This window comes from Lepisosteus platostomus, chromosome 17, assembly GCF_059453375.1.
Source record: "Lepisosteus platostomus isolate fLepPlt1 chromosome 17, fLepPlt1.hap1, whole genome shotgun sequence".
NCBI classification, from domain to species: domain Eukaryota; kingdom Metazoa; phylum Chordata; class Actinopteri; order Semionotiformes; family Lepisosteidae; genus Lepisosteus; species Lepisosteus platostomus.
The window spans coordinates 21,778,238-21,802,807 of NC_142627.1; the positions used below are offsets into that span (position 1 = coordinate 21,778,238).

The 24,570-nt window shown below is 44.1% G+C and overlaps 2 protein-coding genes across 2 annotated transcripts; both read left to right on the forward strand.

Moving 5' to 3' along the window:
• The first annotated feature begins 1,209 nt into the window (after window positions 1–1,209).
• tslig3a (tRNA splicing ligase complex subunit 3A) lies at window positions 1,210–7,660 on the forward strand. Its single transcript, XM_088609889.1, has 8 exons — window positions 1,210–1,382; window positions 2,493–2,641; window positions 2,796–2,930; window positions 3,376–3,560; window positions 4,152–4,232; window positions 4,699–4,815; window positions 5,087–5,254; window positions 5,993–7,660. The coding sequence occupies exons 1-8, from the start codon at window positions 1,345–1,347 to the stop codon at window positions 6,674–6,676; spliced, it is 1,557 nt and encodes a 518-aa protein (XP_088466015.1). The 5' UTR covers window positions 1,210–1,344; the 3' UTR covers window positions 6,677–7,660.
• A 2,986-nt stretch (window positions 7,661–10,646) lies between these two features.
• bub1 (BUB1 mitotic checkpoint serine/threonine kinase) lies at window positions 10,647–24,310 on the forward strand. The gene is made up of 25 exons (XM_088609687.1): window positions 10,647–10,822; window positions 11,080–11,139; window positions 11,248–11,386; window positions 13,210–13,406; window positions 13,916–13,959; window positions 14,047–14,138; window positions 14,418–14,491; window positions 14,631–14,815; window positions 15,927–16,060; window positions 16,160–16,695; window positions 16,783–16,835; window positions 16,933–17,052; window positions 17,561–17,662; window positions 17,906–18,002; window positions 18,094–18,178; window positions 18,628–18,805; window positions 18,920–18,974; window positions 19,756–19,985; window positions 20,296–20,439; window positions 20,544–20,644; window positions 20,912–21,073; window positions 21,522–21,679; window positions 22,011–22,188; window positions 22,333–22,439; window positions 22,805–24,310. The coding sequence occupies exons 1-25, from the start codon at window positions 10,800–10,802 to the stop codon at window positions 22,998–23,000; spliced, it is 3,450 nt and encodes a 1,149-aa protein (XP_088465813.1). The 5' UTR covers window positions 10,647–10,799; the 3' UTR covers window positions 23,001–24,310.
• The last annotated feature ends 260 nt before the right edge of the window (window positions 24,311–24,570 follow it).

Consider the following 24,570-nt stretch of genomic DNA (forward strand, 5'->3'; position numbering starts at 1 on the left):
GCTCTATGATTTCTGTATTTTGTGATTCTAATGGTTTATGAGAAACACTGCTCATGACACTAGCCGCCCCCCTAATGATAATAATAATAATAATAATAATAATTGCTTACACTTATATAGCGCTTTTCTGGACAGTCCACTCAAAGCGCTTTACAGGTAATGGGGACTCCCCTCCACCACCACCAGTCTGCAGCTAACACTGGTTAAAAAATATTCAGCCAATTCACCCCAAACGTAGCTTTTCCTCTTGATTTAGCTTTCTAACAGAAGTTACAGATCAGTCGAGAGGGCTGCCTGATTGACAGTTGTTTTCTTACAACTCAAACTGCTTCTGTCTCTAGAGCTGCTTCTTCGGTTGAATCAAACGTGACGGATTTCATCAATCAACAAACATGCTTCTGAATTACACCTCCCAAGTGCAGCAGTTATTTTTCCCATTCAGTTGGATGAACCGGTTGTCAACTGCTTGTTAAACCTTGTGCTGTTTCTGTTCAAGAACAATTCTCTCCAGACTTGGTTGGATCATTCCAATGACGATACAGTTAACGTACAAAGGAATAGAGGGTCCTGCACAGGTCTCAGCTGCCAGGAACTACTTTGTCTTTGAAATTATTGCACGAATGGACTACACTTGTCAGGTTTCACCTCACTACAAATTTCTTCATACTTGTACTGTACCTCACCAGTTGAAAAGCCCAGATTTGCTTAGCTGCTGAAGTATCAAACAAGCATGATTCCCTCCTTTGGTTTGGAACCTTATATGTTGTTAATTACATAGGTATATAACAAAAATGAAATCACGCATTTAAGTAAGGACACCCTGACCTTAACTTCGTGGCTACAGATTCAAAGTCGCAGGCGGTCTCTTGTGGTGCGCATTTGAACCACGAGCTTAAAGCAAAGGTCAGGATCTGCGCAGGATGTGTGCAGAAAGAGCTGAGTGACGTCGCACGTAGCCAGTAAGGAACGCGGAGCTGCGCAGATACCCAGCTCCGGGCTGCAAGAACGCACAGGCGCAGCTGCGTCAGCCAAAGCGAAGACCCCTGACGCGAAATGATGCTCTTCGGTGCCTCAGCAGTAACAATACGCGCTCATACCTCTTCGAAAGATTCTAACCATATTTTGTTAATAACGAAATGTGGGTTTTTGCGTATTGGTGTGGGCGTACTTGAGACGCAGCGTTTTTACTGGCGACACAGGCACGGCGCTGGCCAGCCCTCGCCGAGTTGAGAGGTCGGGTTAGGACCCCGGCATGCCAACCCAGCACCCGAGTGAGGGCAGGCACGTCTACTTTGATTTTTTAATTTCTGTCCTTTGATCATTCGGAGGAACGTGTCGGGGAAAATGGAAAACGACATACTGGACGCGTTAGAAGACCTGGGGTATGTGAAACTGGTGATGTGATCAAACGTGACAGGATTCCGCGGCTGTTTGCTCACAAACAGTGAGGAGTGTGACACAGCGCCACTGTCACCAGCGTGCTGGCAGCAGTGTTTCTATTCTTAACACAAATACGCGTTATGAGTTGTGTTTGAATCAGAATGAATCGAGTCACTGTTGTTGTTTGGATGTTTCACCGGTAATGTTAGACTCCGCAAATCGGCTGCCCTCCTGGCGCTTCGTGTCGGTAAAGGGAGCTTCAGCTGTTCGATATGTTCATTATTATCCACTAGGGCTTTATAGAAACATTACTAAAGACGTGGCTTTGATTTCATTTACCTGACATTCCTTGCTAGGTTATCGTTATTTAAGAGAATTATGGCGTTGCCGTTATGAAAACACCGTATTATCCTGTGTTTTTGTATGACTTTAATTGTGTTGCTGTGAAAACGTGAACGTGAAAAACCAAATATTTCATAAATTGCGTTAGGGAAGACCTCATTTATTTTCCCTGCATTAATAGCACGGCGCATGGAACCCAAGACTTCTTATTATTGTACCTGTAGGACTCTGTGAGCTGTATCTATCACAACTTTAGTAACCTGCTGAATAAATGAAGCCACTGTAAATGGCCGTTTCATTTCTTCAGAAATAAAGTAATGACATTTTACCTTGGGGTTGTGGTAACAGGTCAGACATCTTGCCCGCCATCCATCCACTTTCTAACCACTGCTTCCAGTTCAGGGTCGTGGGAGAGCCAGAGTATATCCCAGCAAGCAGCGGGCACAAGGCAGGATACACCCTAAACAGGATGTCAGTCCTTCGCAGGAGGCACACACAAGCGCACATACTCAACAGCAGGGCCGTTTTCCCAGAAGCCAGTTAACCAACCAGAGCACCCGGAGTAAACCCACGGAAAACCCAGGGAGAACATATAAGATCCATGCAGAAAGCACCCAGATATTGACCCCAGAACCCCAGCGGTGCCAACCGCAGCGTCACTGTGTCACCCCCCATCCTGTGCACTCAAAACAAAGTTGAAATCGGTTTGAAGGGTCTGGAAAAGCCCCGACGTCGCTGCGTGTGTTGATAAAGCCCTTTGCTCTTGGCAGCTATAAGGGCCCTCTCCTGGAGGACGGAGCGCTGGACCAGGCAGTGTCCAGCGGGGCAGCCTCCCCCGAGTTCACTAAAGTGTGCGCTTGGATTGTGACCGAGCTCAAGCTCTACTGTAAACTGGAGGAGAACATCCAAGCCACCAACAGTAAGAGAGAAGCCTTTTCGCTTTACTTGTGTGTTTCGGCTCAGCGAGAGTACATTCTGCAACTAACTCTCTTGTTCTCTGTAGTAAATTCTGAGCAGGAGACGTATCTGAATAAAAGTAGTGTTCCAAAGCAGGCTGCCTCTTGTTTGTCCAGGTCCCGGGGAAGCAGAAGGGTTTCAGCTGGAGATCAGCGGCCTGCTGTCCGAGATGATGTGCCCCTATTCTGTTCTCACGTCAGGAGACGTCACCAAACGGCTTATGAACAAGAACAACTGCCTTCTGCTGATCAGTATGTGCACGACAGTAGTCCATTCTTAAGTGAATCATTTGATTTCCCGGAAATGCTAATAACGGCAAAGCACTAAGAAATCAGACTGGAAAGCAGTGACACAGACAGAGGCACCACGTTTCAACACTGCATAGTGCAGAAAACAAGCGTGCACAAATACAGTGATGCAGAAATACTAATCGAATGTAGCCTGTTGCTGTAATCAACTTTAGCACAATCTTGCACTAGATAGAGAAATGCTGTCTGTTTCATTGGTTGCCCTGGAATTTTCAGTTTTTACATTTATTTAAGTCTCAGCAGTGACTTAGTATCCGTTCTTTCCTCATTTGTGTTACTGAACAGGTTGATAGGATGTAACTGAAGACCCCACCGTTCCTGTTGAAAAAGAAAATATAAAAAGTCTGTTTAGTGTTCTTAGATTAATGCATGTTTTAATGCCCTTCAGCTTACCTTATTTCTGAGCTGGAGGCCTCAAAAATGATCATCGTCAATAGACCGCAGAAGAAAGTGCAAGAGGCAGGAGGCAGTGAGGTTTTCATGGAATTGAAGGGGATCTGCATGGGACTGGGCATGTCCAAGCCCCCTGCCAACATCTCCATGTTCCAGTTCTTCAGTGGCATCGAGAAGAAGGTACAACACACAGCTCAGCTGGATTCTCCTTGGTATAGAGGCACCCCTCACCAGACCTGAACTCAAAACACACAGATTTCCATGGCTCGGCATTTTGCTAAGTAATTAGGACTCCGATTCTAAGTAGAATTGAGCTATTGAACATTCTCATGAGACAGGCAGACATAAAACCCGGACTGGTGTTACACGGTCAGTGCATTAATTTTCTGCCGTGCTCCAAACTGGTCATATAATTCACATTATTATCCAGAGCATCTTAACTTCCAGAACAACTATCTAAAGAGCACAAGAGTGTTCTGTGTAATGAGGGGAATTAAGGGGGTTAAATTGTAATATGGGACTAGGAAAATTAAAGTCATAAAATAACTTAAAGAGGAGATATATATTAGTTTTAGTGTGACTTCTCCCATAAAAAAACAGTGTTCTGTATTGAGTTTTGAAACCTTGGTTCTTAGACCATGTTTGTAAGTTCTTGTGTTTGTTTGCTTGAAAACCCAAATCCAAGTTCTTATCATCGTGCATGGCAGTTTTGGTCATGAAGGGGGTCCATCCAGTTTAAAGTTATGCAGGTGTCTTTGTCTGGATCAACAGCTGAAGGAAGCTTTGTCCAAGGTGTCTCCTTATCACGTCGGAAAGCCCCTGATGAAGAAAACGCTGGGACCAGTTCACTGGGTAAATACTGCAGAAAGTGTTGACTGCTGGTGGAGGAGTTATTGCAGGATGCAACCTGTTGTAAGGCAGATAGTTATTTTAAAACTCAAGAAAAGGGTATAACAGACACAAAAACAGTTTATAAATACTTGTATTTTCTTGTAACTGTAAACAATCAAAGGGTTTTATATAACGTTCCTTATTTTCTGTTATGGCAGGCCCTATTTCACTTCATTGACGGGAACTGTGATTAATATATATCCGTCATTTACATTAGCACCTTAACAGACAGAAGAGAACATGCAAAAATGCAAACACTACTTTGCTAGTAGGTCTGAAGGACTCCAGTGCAGTTAGTCTTGTTTTTCATTTTGCTAGCATGATATTGCACCCTCAGGAAGTACTGGCTGTGGTGTTGGTAAGGGAAAGTGCTGTGCTTTGCTGTAGCACAATGTAAATGTAAAGCACATGATGTGTCCTTTGGCAGGAGAAGGTTGAAGCCATTAACCAAGCCCTTGCAAATGAATATGAAGTCCGGAGGAAGATGTTGTTGAAACGTCTTGATGTAACAGTTCAGTCATTTGGTTGGTCTGAAAGAGCCAAGGTAAGATGTTCAGTGAAGCTGAACCTTTTCTGCAGTGCTGTATTTCTTATAGATAAACCTGTGCTACTTTAGATTTTGCTTTAAATTTTCACACAGTGACAAGGACTCAAAGAAAATGTGTCGTTTTTCTTTGCTCAGTGACCCTTCATCAGTCCTCTTACGCTTGTGCATTGCAGCTGTAAACGAGGTGTGTATGTTGAGACAGAATCCTGGATGGTCATTTTTACTTCGGCTTTAACCACAAACTTTTTATTTTTAAATCGGAATTTAGGCTCATACTGAAAAGTTGGCCAAAGTGTACCAGCCAAAGCGTGCAGCTCTCGCTGCGAAAAGCACCGTCTCTGTAGCTCATCTCTTCGCTGCGCGGGAGGATCTGTCCAAAATCCTAAGGACGAGCAGTGGAAATATCCGCGAGAGGACTGCCTGTGCCATTAACAAAGTAAGGAGTCACAGAAAAACGAATATACTTTTACCCTGGTGGTGGGGAGGATTGATTGTATGTGCCAAAAAGAGAAGATGGCTTTTTTTAAATTGAAGAAAAGGAGTTTATAATAATAATAATAATCCCTTATACTTGTATAGTGCTTTTTTTGACACTGCACTCAACAACCTCCACCGCCAACAATGTTCCCCACCTGGATGATGTGATGGCAGCCAGTGCCCCGGTACGCTCCCCACACACCAGCTCTCAGTGGGGAGGAGAGCAGAGACATGGAGCTAGTTCAGAGAGGGGGGTTATTAGGAGGCCATGATTGGTAAAGGCCAGGACACCGGGGTAACATCCCCACTCTTTTGGAGAAATGCCCAGGGATTTTTAATGACTGCAGAGAGTCGGGACCTCTGCATCACATCCGAAGATGGCTCCTTTTTACAGTATAGCATAATTTACTGGGGCATTAGGACCCACACAGACTACAGGGTGAGCGCCCCCTCCTGGCCCTACTAACACTTCTCCAGCAGCAGCCTTAGCTTTCCCAGGAGGTCTCCCCTCCGGGTACTGACCAGGCTCACTCCTGCTGAGCTTCAGAGGGCTGCTGGTTGTGAGTTGCAGGGTGATGTAGCCGCAGGTGAAGTGAAGCTATTCCACTAACGCTGCTGAAGAAAGAGGTGCCCTGATGCAGCTAGCAGGTGTCCTCGGTATCGAGCAGAGGCAGATTTTCATGGTTGTGTCTCCTAGGTGCTGATGGGCCGTGTGCCCGACCGAGGCGGGAGACCCAACGAGATTGAGCCGCCCCCCCCAGAGATGCCCAGCTGGCAGAAGAGACAGGACGGGCCGCAGCAGCACGGAGGAGGCGGGGGCGGGCAGGGGTACGGGGGTGGCGGGGGCAGAGGAGGGGGCAGAGGGGGCTACGAGCAGCCGTCGCAAGGGGGGCGAGGAGGCTACGACCGGGGGGGCAGCAGGGGTGGGGGGGGTGGAAGAGGAGGTAAAGTACAAGGAGGCTGGTCAGACGGAGGAGGCGGCGGCGGCGGTGGCGGCGGCGCGTACCAGGGCAACTACCAGGGCGGGGGTGGCTACCAGGGTGGCAGTGGGGGGTACTCCGGCGGAGCTTTTCATGGCGGCTTTCAGGCGCCGAGTTACCCAGGAAGTGGATACCAGGGTGGCGGGGGCAGCTACCAAGGAGGTGGAGTGGGCGCGTACCAGCAGGACAGCCGATACCAGGAGGGGGGGCACCAGGACAGGGGGGGGCGCGGAGGGCGAGGGGGCCGGGGCCGGGGCAGTCGTGTAGGCCAAGGAGGAGGCTGGGGAGGGAGAGGAGCGCAGAACTACGGCCAGGGAGGGCAGTTCGAGCAGTACTTCCAGCAGGGGGGCTATCAGTATAATCAGGCGGGCTTCGGCCAGGGGCGGCACTACGCCAGTTGAGGACAGCCCCGCAGTCATTGCAGCAGAGCTCACACGTTCGGAGATGAGGAAGGGGGGAATACGCCTTAAACCTTTACAGTTTGCACAGCGACAGTGAGAGCCTGGCAGGAGGTTGAATCTTTTTAATTTGTGCTGGTAAAGGAATTTTGTCAGAGAAAACCGAAACCTGAAATTTTCCTTGCCAAAAAAAAAAAAGGGATAGTTGCCAACAAAAAACAAGTCACATTGTTAATGATTTTTATTTCTCACACTGGCAGTTGTTGCTTTTGATTTTTTTTAATCATATAACAGATGTGACAGTACCTATGCAATCTTTTTTTTTTTGTATTGTAATAGGGTGTTCCTTATGTGGGAGAAGAATTATTCCTCATATTTCTTTTCACTCTGGATCCTGCTTCTAAGAATTACCTTCAGATGATTTAATTGTGGCCCACAAGCTGAAAAGACAATATGAGCTCTGTTGTAGTCACTAAAGCTGGAATTTGAATAGCCTTATCCTCTGGATTATTTGAAAAAAAGGATCTAGTCAAAGTCAAAGTTCAGAGGCTGAGTATTTAATACCACTACACTTTATAACGGTCTGCAAAACTACATGCACATTTCACCAGGTCTGGGGCTCAGAAACATGCTACCGTGTAGTGAAATTCTTGCAGTCCACCAATAGAGTTGTTTGACTTGAAATTTACTTGAAAGAAGTTTTCTTAAATTTGCTTTAAGCATGAGTTTACAAGGTTGGTTCAGCAAAAGTATGAATGAGTTGGTGACAGAACCATGGCCATCTGGGAAGATGACCTTGTGCACCCGGAGGTCTTCTGCTAATGCTGCACCCTTCTGCTGACCAGCCCTGCTTACGTTTTTTGTTACTCAAGAAGGACAAGAAGTGACGTGATACCGTTTGTTGGCTAGTTTGTGTACATAAGTTATGAGAAAATGCTGGAAAGTGTAACTAAATGACAGGTGAGCAATAAAGAAAACTTAAAAATCTGTTTTTGTCTTTGTATATAGGAAATGAACCTCACAGTTAGTGTGTGCATGTGCTTATTGGTGATTTTGCAGCAACATTTAAGTAATCCAGTGAAGGGAGCTCATACCTCTCTGAAAGGGAATTCTGCAAGCAAGTAAAATCTCCACTGGGTGATTTTTCATTACAGGTATCCCTTTCCTGTGTGGGGAAAAATACAACATTTAATTAAAACATGTTTCACAGTTATAACTATTACTGAGGTTCTGGGCGATGGAGTTTTCTACCTTGGGGCCTCCCACGTGGCTCAGCTGTCAGCTCCCTGGTACAGCGCCCCCTGCAGCCTTCCAGGGGCTGGTCAGTGCTGAACCGCCTGTCTGGCACAGTGCTGCCTCTGGCACTTGGAAGATGAGTGGCTCAGAGAGTCGGCCCACACTTTCTTCTGTTCTCCTCCCCTGCACAGTCCCAGGGTCACGGACATGGAAAACTCACAGAGTTCCTGATTCCTAATCGGGCGCGTCTGACAAAAACAACTGGCAATTCATAATTGAGTAAAACAAAATTCACATATGTTGGAAAGTATGTTGAGAACCCAACCCAAGGAAGGTGATGTTAGAAATGACAAAATGGTGAGTTGGTTTTGGGGGGTCATCCCAACAGTGGCAGGACAGTATGGAACATGCAAACTCCAGGAGAGAGCACTCTGGGTCCAGAATTGAACCCAGGGACTCAGCGCTGCAAGGCAGCAATGCTAATCGCTGTGCCAACAGGCCACCCACAGCAGCAGCACTTACCTGTGTACATATCTCTTATCTCTGGAAAGTTTCTTGGCAGTTCTAGTAAAGTCACACAGTTGATCAGACTTTTGAGGCAGAGGTTTGTTTTGAGGTGAGACCAATCATAATCGTCTGGAACCTTTCCACCTCCTCCAGCAGCTCTGGCTCCTTTCCTGCAGGAGAAGTGCCACTCCACGTCCCAGGAGCCAGTTTGCCTTGGCAAGGCCCAGTTTGCTGTAGTCTATCCCTCTCAGTGCCGCACTGTTATTGTACCTGACCCTCACCCTTCATCTTGCTGGTTCTGGGCCCACAGGATGGCTGCATGCAGCTGTTTTAGATGATTGAGGGTTCGTAGGTGGTCCAGGTATTCATAAGAACAAACGAGAGGTTACAAATTCAGCCCATTTGGTAGGTGGCTGGTAGTTGGTAAAAAATCTTATCCAGCTTCTTGAGTGAAACCAGGATATCAGCTTCACCCACTTGGCTCCTGTAGGTAGCTTGTTCCATACTCCCACAACCCCTTTGGTAAAGAAGTGTCTTCTGGTCTTGGTTTCAATGACAGCAGAACTTGCCTGTTGAATGGCATCTCCAGGCCTGGCTCCAGGAATTGAGTGTATCTCAGATCTCCGTTACAGTCCAGGTTCTTTTGCACTTTTTTTTAAAGCTTCTCAAGTCTTGGGTTTGCTTTTTTTTTTGTCTGGAACCTCACCTCAGACCTGGCCCGGCCAGGAGCCCTGGGTTCTTGATGACGCAGCTGAGCGGTTCAATGAAACACAAATGTCCCTCCACCACTACAAAGGTGTCAGTTCATTGACTGCCAGGAACTCTGGGACAACCTTGTGCTGCTGGACATTGTGAAACCAAAAATTCCCTGCTGCGATAACCAAGATATTTCCATGAAACTGTAACATTTGAAGTATCTTTCCTATTATACAGTTAAGGAGTAAAAAGTAATTCTCTACTTTAAGCACCTCTGCTCAACAGGAGTCTCCGGTTCTATATTCTTATTCTACTTGTTCTATACAGTTCCTCCCTTACTGTGTGGATCTGACTGACAGTGGACCAGCGCAGCCTGACTCAACACTGGGCCTAATAGGTGATTTCTTCTTGCGGGCTGTCATAGCAAGTTCCAGTTTCGCTCAGACTGTCTTGTTTCCTGACGTCTTGCCTCTTGAAGATTTTTCAGTCAGTTGGCAGCTGGGAGCACTCCATCTGCCACAGAGCAACCTTTTCACTCAGCTCAGCGCTAGTACTGACCCTGAAAACATCAGGCCTAGTGCTGGCTTTTAGTTGCAAATACAAGATGTACACGGTCTTACTAAATAGTCCTTACCTTGACTTTTTCAATACATACAGTACTACTGTATTCAAAAGCTGTATTAATACAGTATATACTGTATTATTATGGTACACAAGAGCTACTGCTGTCATAATGAGAGCTGGCAGGCCTGTCAAAGAGCTGCATGACAGCTTACCGACCGGCCGACTCTCCCTCCTGCACCTGCAGATCGTTACAATTTGCCAGTGCTGAGCTGCTGCGTTGGGAAACTCGAGCTCATTCTGCCCTCTGGTGGCTTCGCTTTGTAATCGCCCCTCCGTGGTTATTGCTAGATCTGTCTGGCTAATCTTGTGTGAGGTATCATTTGGCAGGGAGTGCAAATGTTTAGATTAGGGGGTCTAGTTTTAAATGTCCTGTTTTTTTCAGTTAGGTTTTTTAACACATATTCTTGATTTACTTTTAAGTGATTCATGGTGTCTGTGATTTCTCTGAAAAATACCGTGTTTTATTCTGCTGCATTCTAGACATTTCTGCTTTTTCACACTACATTTGCAATGTTTCCTTTGAGGCTGTTCCCTTATCGAAATAAACTTTATTTCACACACACACACACACAAAAAAAAATCACAGTATGTACACACTCTAACAAATGATCAAACAAGAACTTCTTAAATCAGGTGATTGTCCATTATCAATCCGTGCAAGTGGATGATGGGGCCTGATTTGCACAATGAAAGACTCCCTCCAAGCCCTATCACTTGCTTTTGTCCGTGCCATTTATTTCCCTATCCCAGCTCTGGAAACAGGCTTTTTGTGAAAAGAGAGACCGCAGTAAGATGGCGTAGCAGTGGATTTTACTACAGGAACTCGTGGACTCTCTATGGCAGCCGAACCCATTTCCGTTTCCGGCTTGCTAGTTCACGCTGATTGGCGGTGTGCCGTCGTGACGTCCAATCCAATCTTATTGGCGTGTGAAGAAAGTTTGAAATGTAACGACTGTCCGCCAAGTTTGAAGTTATTGCATGGGAAATTAAAGGGAGGGGGGTAAGGATACACAGAGGATGTGTTTAGTATTTACTTTCGTTTAAGTCAGCTATAGTGTGTATAATGGATATCGGTGCATCGCTTCAGTAAGTATTGTAAACCGGTTTATCTCCGCGTAGCAGACCGATGTGTTAGCAGGGTGTATATCTCGAGTATATCTGCAGCTGCAGTTTCAGCATGATTAAAAATGTGCATTTTTGTAGTGCACTTATTAAATCAATAGGATACCAGTCTCTTGCTCTTCCTAACGCTGTAAATAGTAACCAGTTAAAACACAAGCATCAGGGCGATCAATTAGTAAAACAGATCTTGGTAGCTGCGTAATGTTTATTGACTTTTGCAGGCAGTTCGAGGCCAGTGTGAGGAGCTACACTGGAGACGACCCGCTTGAACTATGGATGAGGTAAGGTTTTTAGTAGTGACAGATATTGCTACTAGTTATTTGTTGCGCTGAAAAACGCGAATGGCAAATACAATACAATTATTTTAATCCCCTGTGAAAACAATGCAGGTACATTTCGCACCTGGACGATACTGCACCCTCGGAGGAGAGAACCATTTCTCATGTGTTGAACCGTCTTGTGGAGAATTTTTTTCATGACAAACGGTACCACGATGACATAAGATATGTTAAGAGCTGTATCAGATGTGTAAGTACTATTGTTTTCTGTTTCACAGTTCATTTTACCTGATGTCTGCTCTTAAAAACAAAAGCACCTGAGGGGTCAATTGCACCGAATTTTCGGATTTGACACGGAGACGTTATTACTAAATGGCGGACTAGTTAAATAATATGGTACCATTTGGAGATCATCTCTAGCTCTGAGCCCAATTGCAGCTAAAAAAACATGCTGCACAAAGTTGGAGAGCAGCTGAACTTGGGCTCAGTACTGTTGTTCTAATTCCCGTGAGCTGCATTGAGCTCTGGATCGGAACGTTTCAGTTAATCTCATCAGTATGTCTATATGCAGACAATAATTATTACATTTCCTGTCTCGTGTAAGTATCTAACTGAATGTCCCTAGAGTTAGGTACGTTATAGGTATCGTGAGTGATGAATGACAAAAGCACATACTGCATATTGCTTGCAGAAAAGTTGGCCCATCCCTCTGAAAAGCCCCAGTACTGTTAGCAATTTAATTTCTTAAGAATTGGCATTAATATAAGGTGCTGACGCATATGTGAAAACTAAAGAGGTCGACTTAAGAGACTTCTGTCGCAGATCTCTGCAGCTCATTTCAGTTCAGCGCTGGTCCACTGCCCTTGTGAGCCTTTGGAATTTGAAGACAGCGGTTTGCTCGCCTCTCACTTGGTTGAGTCCCAGTCCATTCAGAACCAGCACTATCGCTGCAGCAGCCTTGCCATCGACCAGGATGAGCCTCCTGTTCCGTCTCCAAGCTGTTTGACACGCTCGGCTGTTTCAACACCGTTTTTATCGGACCACAGCCACAGGACAGAGGAGGGACACTGTTCTGAAGAACTGGCATAAATAAGCACTTTTAAGAAGATGGCAATAATTGTTTTTTCTTTAACGTATCCTTACATTTGCCTATACAACTTACCCTCTGTACCCCCAGAATCCCCAATATCTCTACATTCCCCTGAGAAACAGAAGTTGAGTCCTATCGCAATAAAACATACAGCAAATCTATTTACACCCAAATGTCACATAATGCTTTGGAGACCTACACCCCATTTTACTAGTACTGTATTTCTTTAATTTCAGTTCTCTTCACTCCCCAAAATATCAGAAAATACGCTGACATACCAGGAGCTCTACATGCTTTAGCTGTAATATTAATAATAAATATAGACATTAAACACCCATCAATTACATGTATTAATAAGCACATGTATTCATACATTGTGAATTTTGAGTTATTGTGGTATGACTGGGATGTAATTTTAGTTAAATATTACAATCATTTTCAAGTGACAGGTCCATAAGTTCCTTACATAGTGATGATATTATTTCCACTATATGCGGGAGTGTTCTGATGTGGACCCGGTGTTCAGCCTAGTCTGCTGCTGGAGTGCTTAAACCATGTGAAGAGGTGGATTGAGTTCGCCCCCGGCTCCAGTAACCTCTAGAGGGCAGCAGCGATTAGTGATTCATTACAATTAAGAACATGATTAGAACGGTGCCGATTTCAGCAGCCACGTTCGAGCCAGTTGGTCTTACGGTAGAGCGCAAGTTTAGGCCGGCGCTGCGTGCCAACCACTGGTTGAACTCCAGTTGCTTTCAGTTCGTTGCAGTTGACCTGGGAGCGTTGACTCTGTTTAAATTGTCCATCAATGAATTATGTCCCCATAATGGATATAGAGTGACAATCTAGCTTGTGGTCGGTGTTGGTTACTGGTTCTTGTGCAACATTGAGAAGATGAGACAGGTCGCGTGTTGTTGATATGGATTGCTGAACAAATGCTTTCTTTTTTTTCTCATTAATTCTGATAATTCATTCTTGCATTTCAGTCACGGTTTTATAAAGACCCTTTACAACTGCTCCGTTACTTGTATGACCATGGCATTGGAACCACGGCTGCTCATCTGTACACGTCCTGGGCGTCGGAACTCGAGAGACAGGGGCAGCTCAAGCAGGCTGACACTCTGCTTCAGAGAGCAGTGGAGATGAAGGCTGAGCCAGCACAGCTTTTACAGGACTACTACGGGTAACCCATCTACTCTTATCTCCTCGTCCATTTTCTTTAAATTCAGGGTCGCAGGGGAGCTGGAAATTATCCTGGCAGACAAAGGGTGCAAGATGGGATACTGCCTGGGTGGAACCAGTGAATCGCAGAGCAGTCAGACACTCACACCAGGGCCGGTTTTCCCTGAAGCCAGTTAACCTACCCGTACGTCTTTGAACGGTGGGAGGAAACTGGAACACCCAAAAGAACAGCAGGCGAACCAGGAGAGAACATGCAAAGTCCATACAGACAGGGTCTGTGTCCAGAGTTGAATCCAGAGCCCCAGTGCTGCAAGGTTGCAGTGCTAATCGCTGCGCCATCATGCTGCCCATCTTCTCTTCAGCTTCTCCCAGAGATCTTGTGTGAGGGTTGCTTACGATGTCAGGCTGCTGTCCATCCATCTCCGACCCACACGAAAGAGGATCAGGACACTTGTCTTCTAGTGCAGTGTGGTGTTATTATAATTGGATTTCCTTCTCAATTTGTTGTAGGAAGTTCCAAGCTAGAGTTCTGCAAAGACGGACAGAAGCACAAGGTAAGGCGAAGAAGCTGTTCATCTCCTGTGATGCCACGTTGTCGGCAGTGAGCTGAGAAAATCAACGTTTGTTTTTGTGAATGGCAGGTGGGCCACGCCCCCTTCAGAACCTGCAGTTGGTCAATCAGATGGAACAGCCGAGACTTCCAAAAGGATTGGCCGCCTGTTCTCAAAGCAAGGTATTGTGAAATAAAAACTGCAGTTTCTTGGGCTGGTACTTTCACAGACTGGACCTGGCCTGGAAAAAAAACCCAAACAGGTCCACGATGTGAAAAGGAAATGTTACACGTGTTAGGGCAACAAGCAAAACATATGGGACATATTCCGAAGGGATTTAGGCTGCAAGTTATCAAACAGTGGTTAGACTGATGGGCCTCCTTTTGTTTGTGATCTATGATATGGGCTGTAATGTCTTGAAATACAATAAAAATAACAGGCCATCTTTTTTCTTGTAACAGGACTGCAAGCCTGAGGCATGCCAAGATGTCTATAAAAGCCAGGCCGCATTTCCGGTAGACAAAACTGAGCACATGTGAGTCTGAATACTTGTCTTGTTAGTTAAGACCTGACTGTGATAGAGCTGCAGGCGGGTCACGGATTTGTCAGGGATGCATCGGCAGGTTCTCCTGGCTTTGAGGTTGACGCCATATCCACGTTGTTTTTCTCTGCAGAATCTCAAAATCTGAAAATACGGCTTTAGACCAACGCAATCGGGGGGCAGGCAAAAGTGTTCAAGAGTGCGCCATGTACTGCAAAAACGACCTTGTCTGTGGAGACTCTGAGCTGTCCTTTGAAGAGTTACGAGCAAGGAGGTACTTTTATAAATGTAAGCTCCAGGAAGAGAAGAGACAGTTGGGTAAGTGTGTGCATTTAGCTCCTTTTACTTATTTTAGATCATTTTAAGTCGAATTGGAGGTTGTGCAAATCCGCAATTCAAAGCCACAATCATACCTGGGATTCTGCATGAAGTAATTTTCATTATAATTACTACTCGCATTTATACTGATCTTTTCTTGCCAAAGGACTTTATGTATAGGATGGGACTCACCCACTATCAAAGCCATTAGGGTGAGATGCCAGAGACATGATTTGTTAGTAGCCCCACTAGTTTATAAAGTAGCTTCTGAGGCAACCTCAGTGAGGTGCAGAAGAATTTAGTCTGCATTATTTAATATTTTTTTATTGGAATGGTCATCCTTCTGGTATAGAGTGATAAAGGAAATCATTTTGATACACTGTCATTTTCACCAACATATTGCCATTTGAATTTTGTATCAGTCTTGGAACAGTGAAGTCTCTGTTAACATCCTTAGAGAGCAACCTTGCTGTCTCTGGCATCAAGCCCTCTGATGGCATCACTGCTATAAAACCCAGCTGCTGGAGGGGAAGGCTGCTCTTCATCAGTGGATGTACCTTGAGTGATTGACAATTTAATAGTTTTAACTTCCCATTGAATTGTTTACTTTTGTGTTAGTTTGATATGAACACTGACGTTTCCTACTTTTCCACTATACCACAAATAAGACATACCTTTAAGGCATCGCCATTCATCAGCTCGTGGTAGAGTCTATCCCACATTCTGTAGCACTAAGGAAATAGAGGATGACTCATATCCCTAATGGGATGTTAGTGTGTTTTTGGGTTACCTCCAGCAGTGGTATCTATTAGGACAACTACTGTAGGAGGCCTAGAGCACTTACAAAGCACCGTATTTATTCAAGGGTATAATAGTGTTTGCAGTATAGAGCATTGAATCTACAATTTTCCAATTAGTGAGTACAGAGCTCTAACCACAATAATACCTTTAACAGAACAGAAGGATTTTATCCCTTTCTCTTTTTCATTTAAACATTGATTTTCAGCCCTTTTTCTAAGTATTTTTCAGTAAGACCTAAGCTGGCTTTTCTGGTGTTTGTGTTTTAGTTTGTAAATGCTGAATTTGCTAATATGTTTTTTTTTAAATGCAGAGGAATGTCATGCAAGGAAGAAAACGGTAGAGCCTCAGTCTACACAGTTTCAAATCGAGAGCGAGACAGCGAGAGAGGTGAACAGCAGACTCAGCTCGGCGCAGGGTTCGGGGAGCACCAGCCACCAGCAGCAGGCAAGAGCTAGCTTGCATGTACAGCAGCGTCTGCAGTTGTTACTTGTTCTCATCCGTGGTTCCTGCTGTACTGTACTGACAGGATGTGCTCCGTTATAGGGCCCTGCTATTTGGGAAGAACAGCATAAGGCCAGCCTGGAACCTGAGCTTGCCCAGCAGCCCTGCAGGCAGCCTGGCAGTGCCCCGCTCCCAGACAGCGTGCCAACATGGGCGGAGCAGGGCCAGAACGCACGAGGGCCTGAGAGCACCCATTTGCCGTCTCTGCTTCTCGGATCTTTCCGCGTGGCAACTGAAGAGCTCGCTGCGTCCGACAGGCAGGGCAGGCAGGGCAGGCCGGCTGAGCTGCTGCAGCAGCGCTTCGCAGCCTCTCTGTCTGAAGCTTCGCGCGCCCCTCTTCGGCTAGTGCGCGCCGCCGAGCCCCGAGACGACAGCCCCGCCCCGTCCCTGCTCTGCCGCCCCGTCCCTGCCGCGGGAACTCGGCACAGCTTTCTCAGCGCAGACTCCATGGGCTCCCGGAACCCCCCCGGCCTGCAGGATGAGGACTGTGGCTGTCCGAGTCGAGAGAACAGGACATACCTGAACCCTGCCGCAGGCCCCAGACCCACCAGCTTCCAGCAGCAGAGCTATAGAGAGCAGTAAGTACCCAGGGCTGCTCTTTCGCCTTTACAGCTTGCACACCCACAGCGAAAGCTCTGTATGACCAAAGCATTTCCTTTTTATAGGGATGTGTCTAAAACAGAAGACAAAGTAGAAAGAACAGAAGCAACTGGAAATGGTAAGTTGTACCCCAAACCGTAGGGTGATTTTTGTTTATGGACTTGTAACTTCTCAGAGTGATGAGCGTATGTGTGCTTTTCTGGTTTCTTTCTCAGTTTCTCTGGGTGGGAATGGGACCGTGCCCCATGTCACCCCCAACACGTCCCTGGGGCTTATCCAGGCTACGCCGTCCAGAGTGCAGCCGTCGCCCACTGTTCACACCAAGGAGGCTCTGGGTGAGCACCTCTGTGCTGTTACTTCTCTGAGCCTTTCTGCTGGTTAGAAGCTGCGCTACACAGGCTGCCTGCATTCTTCACTATAACCTGGATTATGATGTGCCAATTGATATATATTTAAAGCATCAAAATGCAGTGATGCTGAAGGAGTGAAGGAGTTCGACAACATTAATTCCAGTGTGCTACACCTTCACTGATTGACTGCATCTTTCTGTTAGACAATTGTACAAAAACCTTTTTAAGACCTGTGTTCTGTCAAAGGTTTAACAAATTCCAAGCCCAGTCCTTGATAATGACCTTGATTGCGCGGAGGTCTTTGCGTGTTTCCAGGTTGGAATTCCTGATTGTCGGCTCGGCTGAGGTATCGATTCATTGCACACCACATCACCAATCATGATGACGATATATTTGTTCAGTGGGCGATGTTAATCACGGAGCGCGAGCTGTTCAATCATCAGCCCGCTCTCGTTGCTGTGTCCTGACCTTTTTTTCCGTTATTTGACTGTAGATGTCATCATGGACATGTTCCAGGCACCAGCTCTGTCTCTGACAGATGATGGATTACACGACAAAACAGATGAGAGCTTTGAAGCCTTTTGCAGAAACACCAGTAAGAGTGCAAGACCTAATATTTTTAGGCTGAAATATCATTAACTAGTGGCACCATGTTGAATGGCAGCTTTTTGTTGAATTTGGTAATTCAGCATGTAAGAGATTTAATAATCATAAATAGTCCTGAGCATAGATATGAATTTAAGTGTTTAAAGACATTGTCTCATCCCTAATAATATAAACTGATTTGGTTATATTGTGTTAAATCCTGGAAATTCACTTTATTTTCTTTATTTGAAAGGTGACTTCCGGCCCCAACAAGTGCTGCCTCCTAACGTGGCACCTGCAGCGGCTCCATTTTCTGTCTTTCAAGAAGACAGTGACCAAGAAAATAAGTGGTAAAATCTTTTTCCCTGAGGTTTTCCTTTCTGCTTGTAGGTATTGCATTTGAATGTTTCAGTCAACGTGTTTGATGCATGTTATTCTCAGTGTCGCCCAGAAGCTGGACAAGACTAATTCAGCAGCAGGCTTGCGAGAACATCCTGGATTGAAAACAGTCCCCTTGACGCAAAATGTAAGGCCATGGGTTTTTCAGTGTTCTCAATTCTCCTGTCCTGCAGTCCTTGCACTGGCTTCCTGTCAGGCTTCGTGTCGACTTCAAAATCCTCGTGTTCTCCTGGTCCATTCTCCTTTTATGCCACAAAACTCTGGAACTCTCTCCAAAGATATCAGAGAGTCGCCTTTCCTAAACAACCTCAAATCCAGACTCGAAGTCTTTACTGAACTGGTTCTGTTATTCACACCTCTGCTCCCACTGTGTTCAGTACCTCCATCTACTGTCTCCTCTTACTGTGTATTATACTGTGTACTGTGTAGAACTTTGAGAAGCCACCTTTAAAGGCGCTATATAAAATAGTTTATTATTTTATCATTAATGACATTACTTGACGGAGGTTTGGTGTGTTTGTGTGAGAGGTTTATCCTTGCGGATCGTGGAATAGCTGTGTTTTATGTGGTGTTCAGGGTGCTGCCCCAGTCGCGGAGTCCGCAATGGAAGACTACACTGTGTGGGCGGCGCGCTGTAACAACACTCTGGCAGCCTGTCCTAACACCACCAGGGACTTCGCCTTGTCGGCTCAGATCGCTTCCACCCCCTTCCACAGCAGAGCGTCCCTGCCATGGGACACCCAGGACACACAGGGTAATCTCAGGGGTGTTACTCTTTATCAGCTTTGCTTTGTGTGCTGGCTTACCTCCAGCACCTGTACCTTGTGCTTTGTGATCTTGTAATGGTTATGAAATCCTCTTCACACAGGGCTTGATGCCTCTGAAGAAAATCTCTACCAGTTACACAAAACCAGGAAGCTCAGGTATTTCAGATCCCGTCACCAGCTGGTTATGGAGGGAAGTGTGTATATATATATAGCCCGGGAGAGTGGTGCCTGTGTTGTGTTGAAAGACAAGTGGCTTAGAGGTGGGTGGGCTGGAGGACTCTTGCCAGCACTTCCCCATTCACACACTAGGTTATTCCAAATTGGTGAGTAAAACTAAAATACTTGATTCTAAATTTATAAAAAAAGAATAGAAGGTAGTCAAGTTAAATACCTCACTGTTTCCAGATTTCAGTTGGTAAAACTGTGTGTGATGACAGCACATGTATTGCAGCAGCTAATTGTTTACTTTTGCATGCATCTGTCTTATCTGAGAACTGGCCATTATGCTTGACTGGAAAGACTAGTTTACAAAATGTTTCAAGGTAGTTGGACGCAGTTAAGAATTTTTTTCAACTGAGGCTGGTATGTTTTCTGTAGTAACAATTTTAAGATCTACAGTATGAGATGGTTAGATAAATTGAAGCCCTAATTAATGTTCATCATGTAATGTTAAAATACAGTACATCCAACTCTTATTTAATGTATTTTCCAGTGGGGAGCTACGTCAGCTTGAGCTGGCTGCATAGGAACAACTAAGGGTTAATTCCACGCTGAGGAGTAGAAAGGAGAAACATTAAAGAAGGCTTCACAGCCAGCACAATTTCTCCTTCTGTTTTTCAGTGAGGAATTACCCTTTACTTGCTTGTTTAATGTAGACTCCTTCGCACCCTCATGATAAGCTCTCCAGCAGGGACAAAGTTTACGTTCTGTTTTGCAGCCCAATTACAGAGCAGAGCCCGAGTACAGAGGAGGACTTGCCGTCTCAGTGTGCCGCGGGCAGCAGGAGGAGATCGGTGAACGCTAGTAGCGGGGTCACAGCCGAGGGGCCGGAGGACAGACACTCGAAGCTGGTCAGCTCCCTCTCTGAGCACAAGCAACTAGCCCTCCAGCCTGCTGTCCCGCAGGAGGGGGAGAACCAGCTCAGCCACTCCCCCTCAAGGGATCCAGGTACTAGGGGCCTTCATTCACGAAGGCCAATAATTCCTTCTTCTACAGCGCAGTGCCTCCTGACATACTGATAGACCGGAATGAATTTCGGTGAACCCACATCATTGATTTCTGTAGCTTTGCAGCAGATACGGTGGGCCTGTGAGGCTGTTTGTGTTTGATAACGTTTTCTTCTTGATAAGTGATGCCAGAAAACAATCAAACTGGAATCTAACAGAAAATGGAGTTTAATAAGATGAATGTGGGCTTAAGGAAAATAAAATATCAAACCCCCCCAAAAATAATGTTAATACAAAATCTTCTTGCACAGCACACGTGGTTCCAGATCCCTGGGATGAAACCCTGATCAAACGTCTGCTGTCCGATCTGCCCACACCCCTCCACACCTCTTCCAACTTCTTCACCTGGAAAAGAAATACCCCCAGCATTTCACCAAAAATGACTGTAACTGTTGGTAAGAAAACAGCTTATTTTTTGTCCTAGCGGTTTCTTGTAACCTTTCATTCTCGATCTCAGTGCAAGGTGATAAAAACTGTCATTTCCTATTTCGATGTCTAGGTGATGCCCCTTACCAGATCGACTGTGTGCTTGGCGAAGGTGCCTTTGCCACAGTTTATCAAGTGTCTGGACTGAGCAAGGCCAAGAAGCTTGTCTTCAAGGTACAATGGTCATAATGCTTTTGTTACTTCTCCGTTTTCAAGCAATGTGGTGCTGTGTAAAGGATCTATAGTTTATAGTCTACAATTAGAAATTGAAAGGTTGCACTAAACTGTACAGTGCAGTAGCATGAGCTTATTTAGAGGCTTAATTTAATAATAACCACATTATTAAAGATATACTGCTGCTCTGGAATCAGTCCAGAGAAGAGTGACTTGAGATGTTTCTCTTTGTGAGGTTTGTATCAACTTTATTTCTGCTTTTCACAGGTCCTCAAGTCTACCAGTCCTTGGGAATTCTATATTGACCGTCAACTGAATGAACGACTTCAGCCCAGTGTACGTCATCTTTACAACAGCTTGTGCTCAGCCCACATCTTCCAGAATGGAAGTATTTTAATGGGAGAATTGTACAGCTGTGGAACTTTGCTGGTATGTATAACTGAGCCTCTCATCAAGAAAATTCCTATACCCAGTAGGAAAAGTCCTTTTTAATGAAAAGTTGTATTGCCTTGATACTTTAAATGGAATTAATATACAGATGAAAAGGTTAACCATCACAGTTTAACTCCTCTTTATGACTTTCGTTGAGGTCACTTCAAAGAGTCAGAGAGCCTTGTCAGTTATGTTTACAGACTGGCTAATTTGTAGGCAAAACAGACATTGAAGGCTTCAGCCAGGGCTAAGGACCAGATTAGAACTTCTCCAGTGTAAAAATGGGGGAATCATCCTCAGGACAAGGCTTGTCAAAAATACCCTGAGGAGATGCATTGTGCTTTATAGTACTGTTGACAAAGGACAACAAAGCAGAGAAACATCCCGTAATTTAAAGTGTGCAATATGTGAAAGTTGATTTGTGCTTTCACTCTTCTTTCGACAGAATGCAGTAAACCTGTACAGGAATTTGAGTGAGAAGGTGATGCCCCAGCCTCTGGTTATCTATCTTTCAATCTGCATCCTGCACATGGTGGAGCAGCTCCACAGCATCAGCATGATACACGCAGACATCAAACCAGACAACTTCATGCTGGGGGAGAGGTGCGCATGTGTCACTGCTTGGTTCTAGACACGGGCAGTATCTGACTTGTACTGTTATGCCTAATCTAATATACCACCTTGTCTGTCTATGAATTTCAGTTTGTGAAAGATAAACATTAGAGGATAAGTATGCAAACAAACTTAAAACTTAGTAAACCAAAATGTAATTTGATCACTTTTGTCCTAAAATTGCATGATGCAATTTGTACTGCCAGTATAGGACAACCATAGAAATTAATCCTAATCCTAACTGGCAATCTGGTTTTCTTGTGTTGTCATATATGCTTTGATAGTTATTTGATTAAAATCTACATCTTTATTTTTCATTCAGATTTCTTGAAAATGAGTGTTTTGACCCAGAAAACCTGGAGCATGGGCTGTCGCTGATTGATTTTGGACAGAGCATTGACATGACCCTTTTCAAAGAGGGAACTGTGTTCAAGGCTAAATGCATGACGTCTGGGTTTCAATGTGTTGAAATGCTGATGGGTCGACCATGGACATATCAAGTAAGATTTTAACACTGTCAACTGTATCTGTTTTATAAATAAGACCAAAGATCATCTAATTTGTTTTCTAAAGAATTTTAAAACCTTCATGATAGCACTACACTAATTACTACAACACTAATTCTATAAACGTGATTGTTTCAGACTGATTACTTTGGAATTGCTGGAACAGTGTACTGCATGATTTTTGGCACCTACATGAAAGTGAAAAATGAAAACGGTGTTTGGAAACCCAATACAGTTTTTAAAAGGTAAGTGTATTCTATTGTTTATGCCATCTGTAACTACAGGTAATGAAACTGTTGCAATAAAACTGAATTTTTATGCATATTTGCAGCCTCAGTCTTCCTTTTCTTTTGAGTGATTGCAAATCCCAATTCATTTCTGAACATACCCCAAATTACTCAAGTCGCAATTTATCCTCAGAAATTCTGGTAATATCGTAATGCTTCAAGAGCTGGAAAAATACTGAAATGTTTTTGAATGTTCCTGTTTTGTTTAACTGTATGTGGTCAGCCTTACTCGACACCTAAATGCACTTTGTAGGTTAGCAACAGATGCAACTCGTAATGTAAGGAAATCTCTGTATTTTGACCTTTTTTTTTCTTGCAATAAGGAATCCCCACAGTGAAATGTGGACAGAGTTCTTTCACACTTTGTTGAATGTACCAGACTGCAACTCCCTTCCCTCCCTGAAAAGTCTGCGGGACAAGTTGACAGCTGTGTTTCTTCAGAACTACAGCACCAAAATACGAGCACTGAGGACCAGACTGATCGTGTTACTGCTCGAGAGCAAGCGTTCACGGAAATAAGACGCTTTAGATTGTGAATTACACAACTCACTGCTGAAGAACTAAAACGTATATTGCCTTATATGACCTAAGGCATTTGTTTTTTCTATGTATGTTTTTTTAGCCTTTAAAAGAAAATCTAAGTATTGCTGAATAAACTTTTTTCAGATCTGGAACTGTTAATTGTTTTGTAGACTGTGCCCTCCAAAAGTACTGTATAGGGATTACAGAGGCAAATTCTTGTTATACAGTCATTTGTATTTCTGAAAAGAGAAATTTGAGCATAAAGTTTTGTTTACGTTCAATGTTTTATTTTGGGTAATTACATGCATTCATTTGATCATATTAAAACTATAATATATTTGCAGTTTTTGAGTAACATTGAGTGTATAAATCAGTATTTAGTTGCCGGTATCGTTGTGAAGGACTTGAAGTCCTGCACTGTTTGTATAATCTTGTGAGATGCTTTCCTGCAGCTACTTTGACATATTGGCTTTTTGTGAAGTGCTGACTTAATTTTCCATTTCTTCACGTAAAATGCAAGACCAGTTGGATATGAATCAGAAGATAGACTTGACCAGTCTAAGATTTTCTGCTTTTTCTTTTACAAACCCCTGGGTTGCATCAGATGTGTTTGTGGTTAGGTCAGCTGTATGTTAGTGATGAGTCATGTACCCCATGTCCAAAACAAAATCCCAGTTCAGACTTCACAGTTCTAATGCTCTTTGGATTAGAACTCCATACCTCAGTATACAGAAGAAACTTGCGTCCTTGTCTGTATGGGGTGGTCTAACATGAAAATGTTAATCCCTCAGAATTTGTTTTAATTTAAACCACATTGATTGCCAGCTCTTTCTGGCATAAACTATAGTCCCATTACCAATACCATCTATCCTGCTTGTTTTCCTGGAAAGCTGTACTCTGTAACTTTAAATGTGTCCTCCCTTGTTTTGGGTGTAGTATTAAAGATTTACAGATTAATGGGGATGTAAGTGACCTGTTGTAATTTCGCTTTTTAAACTGTGAATATCAGTGTTGTTAAAACTAATTTATCTTTTTCTTTGGTACTGTAGTGGAGATAAACTTTCGTTTCCATTTCATCAGGTTCCTGTAATGACATTAGGCTGAACACTTATTATTGGAAAAACCACCTCTGTCACTGAGAATTATAATTGCTTGTGTATTGTGCAATCCACACTACAGATTACATTTTCCAGTGTTCAATACAATTAATATTAGTGATGCATAACAACTCAAAAGTAATTGGTTTTCTCACTGTTTCTTCTCCTTAACCTTGAAAAAGGACATAAAGCTCCATTTTGTAAAATAACTAGTTTTTGCTCCTGGTTTCCTCTTATTTCCAGTTAATTTATGTAAACGAAACAATTCTACTCATCTTCTTCACTCAGATTTATTCCTAAAGCGATGTCTATTTGTTTGCATCACCTGTTTAGTGGTTTTAATCTGTCAGATAGTCATCATAACTTTCTAATCTTGTCAAAATGTTAAAGGGGAGTTATTTTATGTTTATGTACCGTTTTTAAAATATACCTATTTAATTTTCAATGAACAAAAATACTACATAAACACG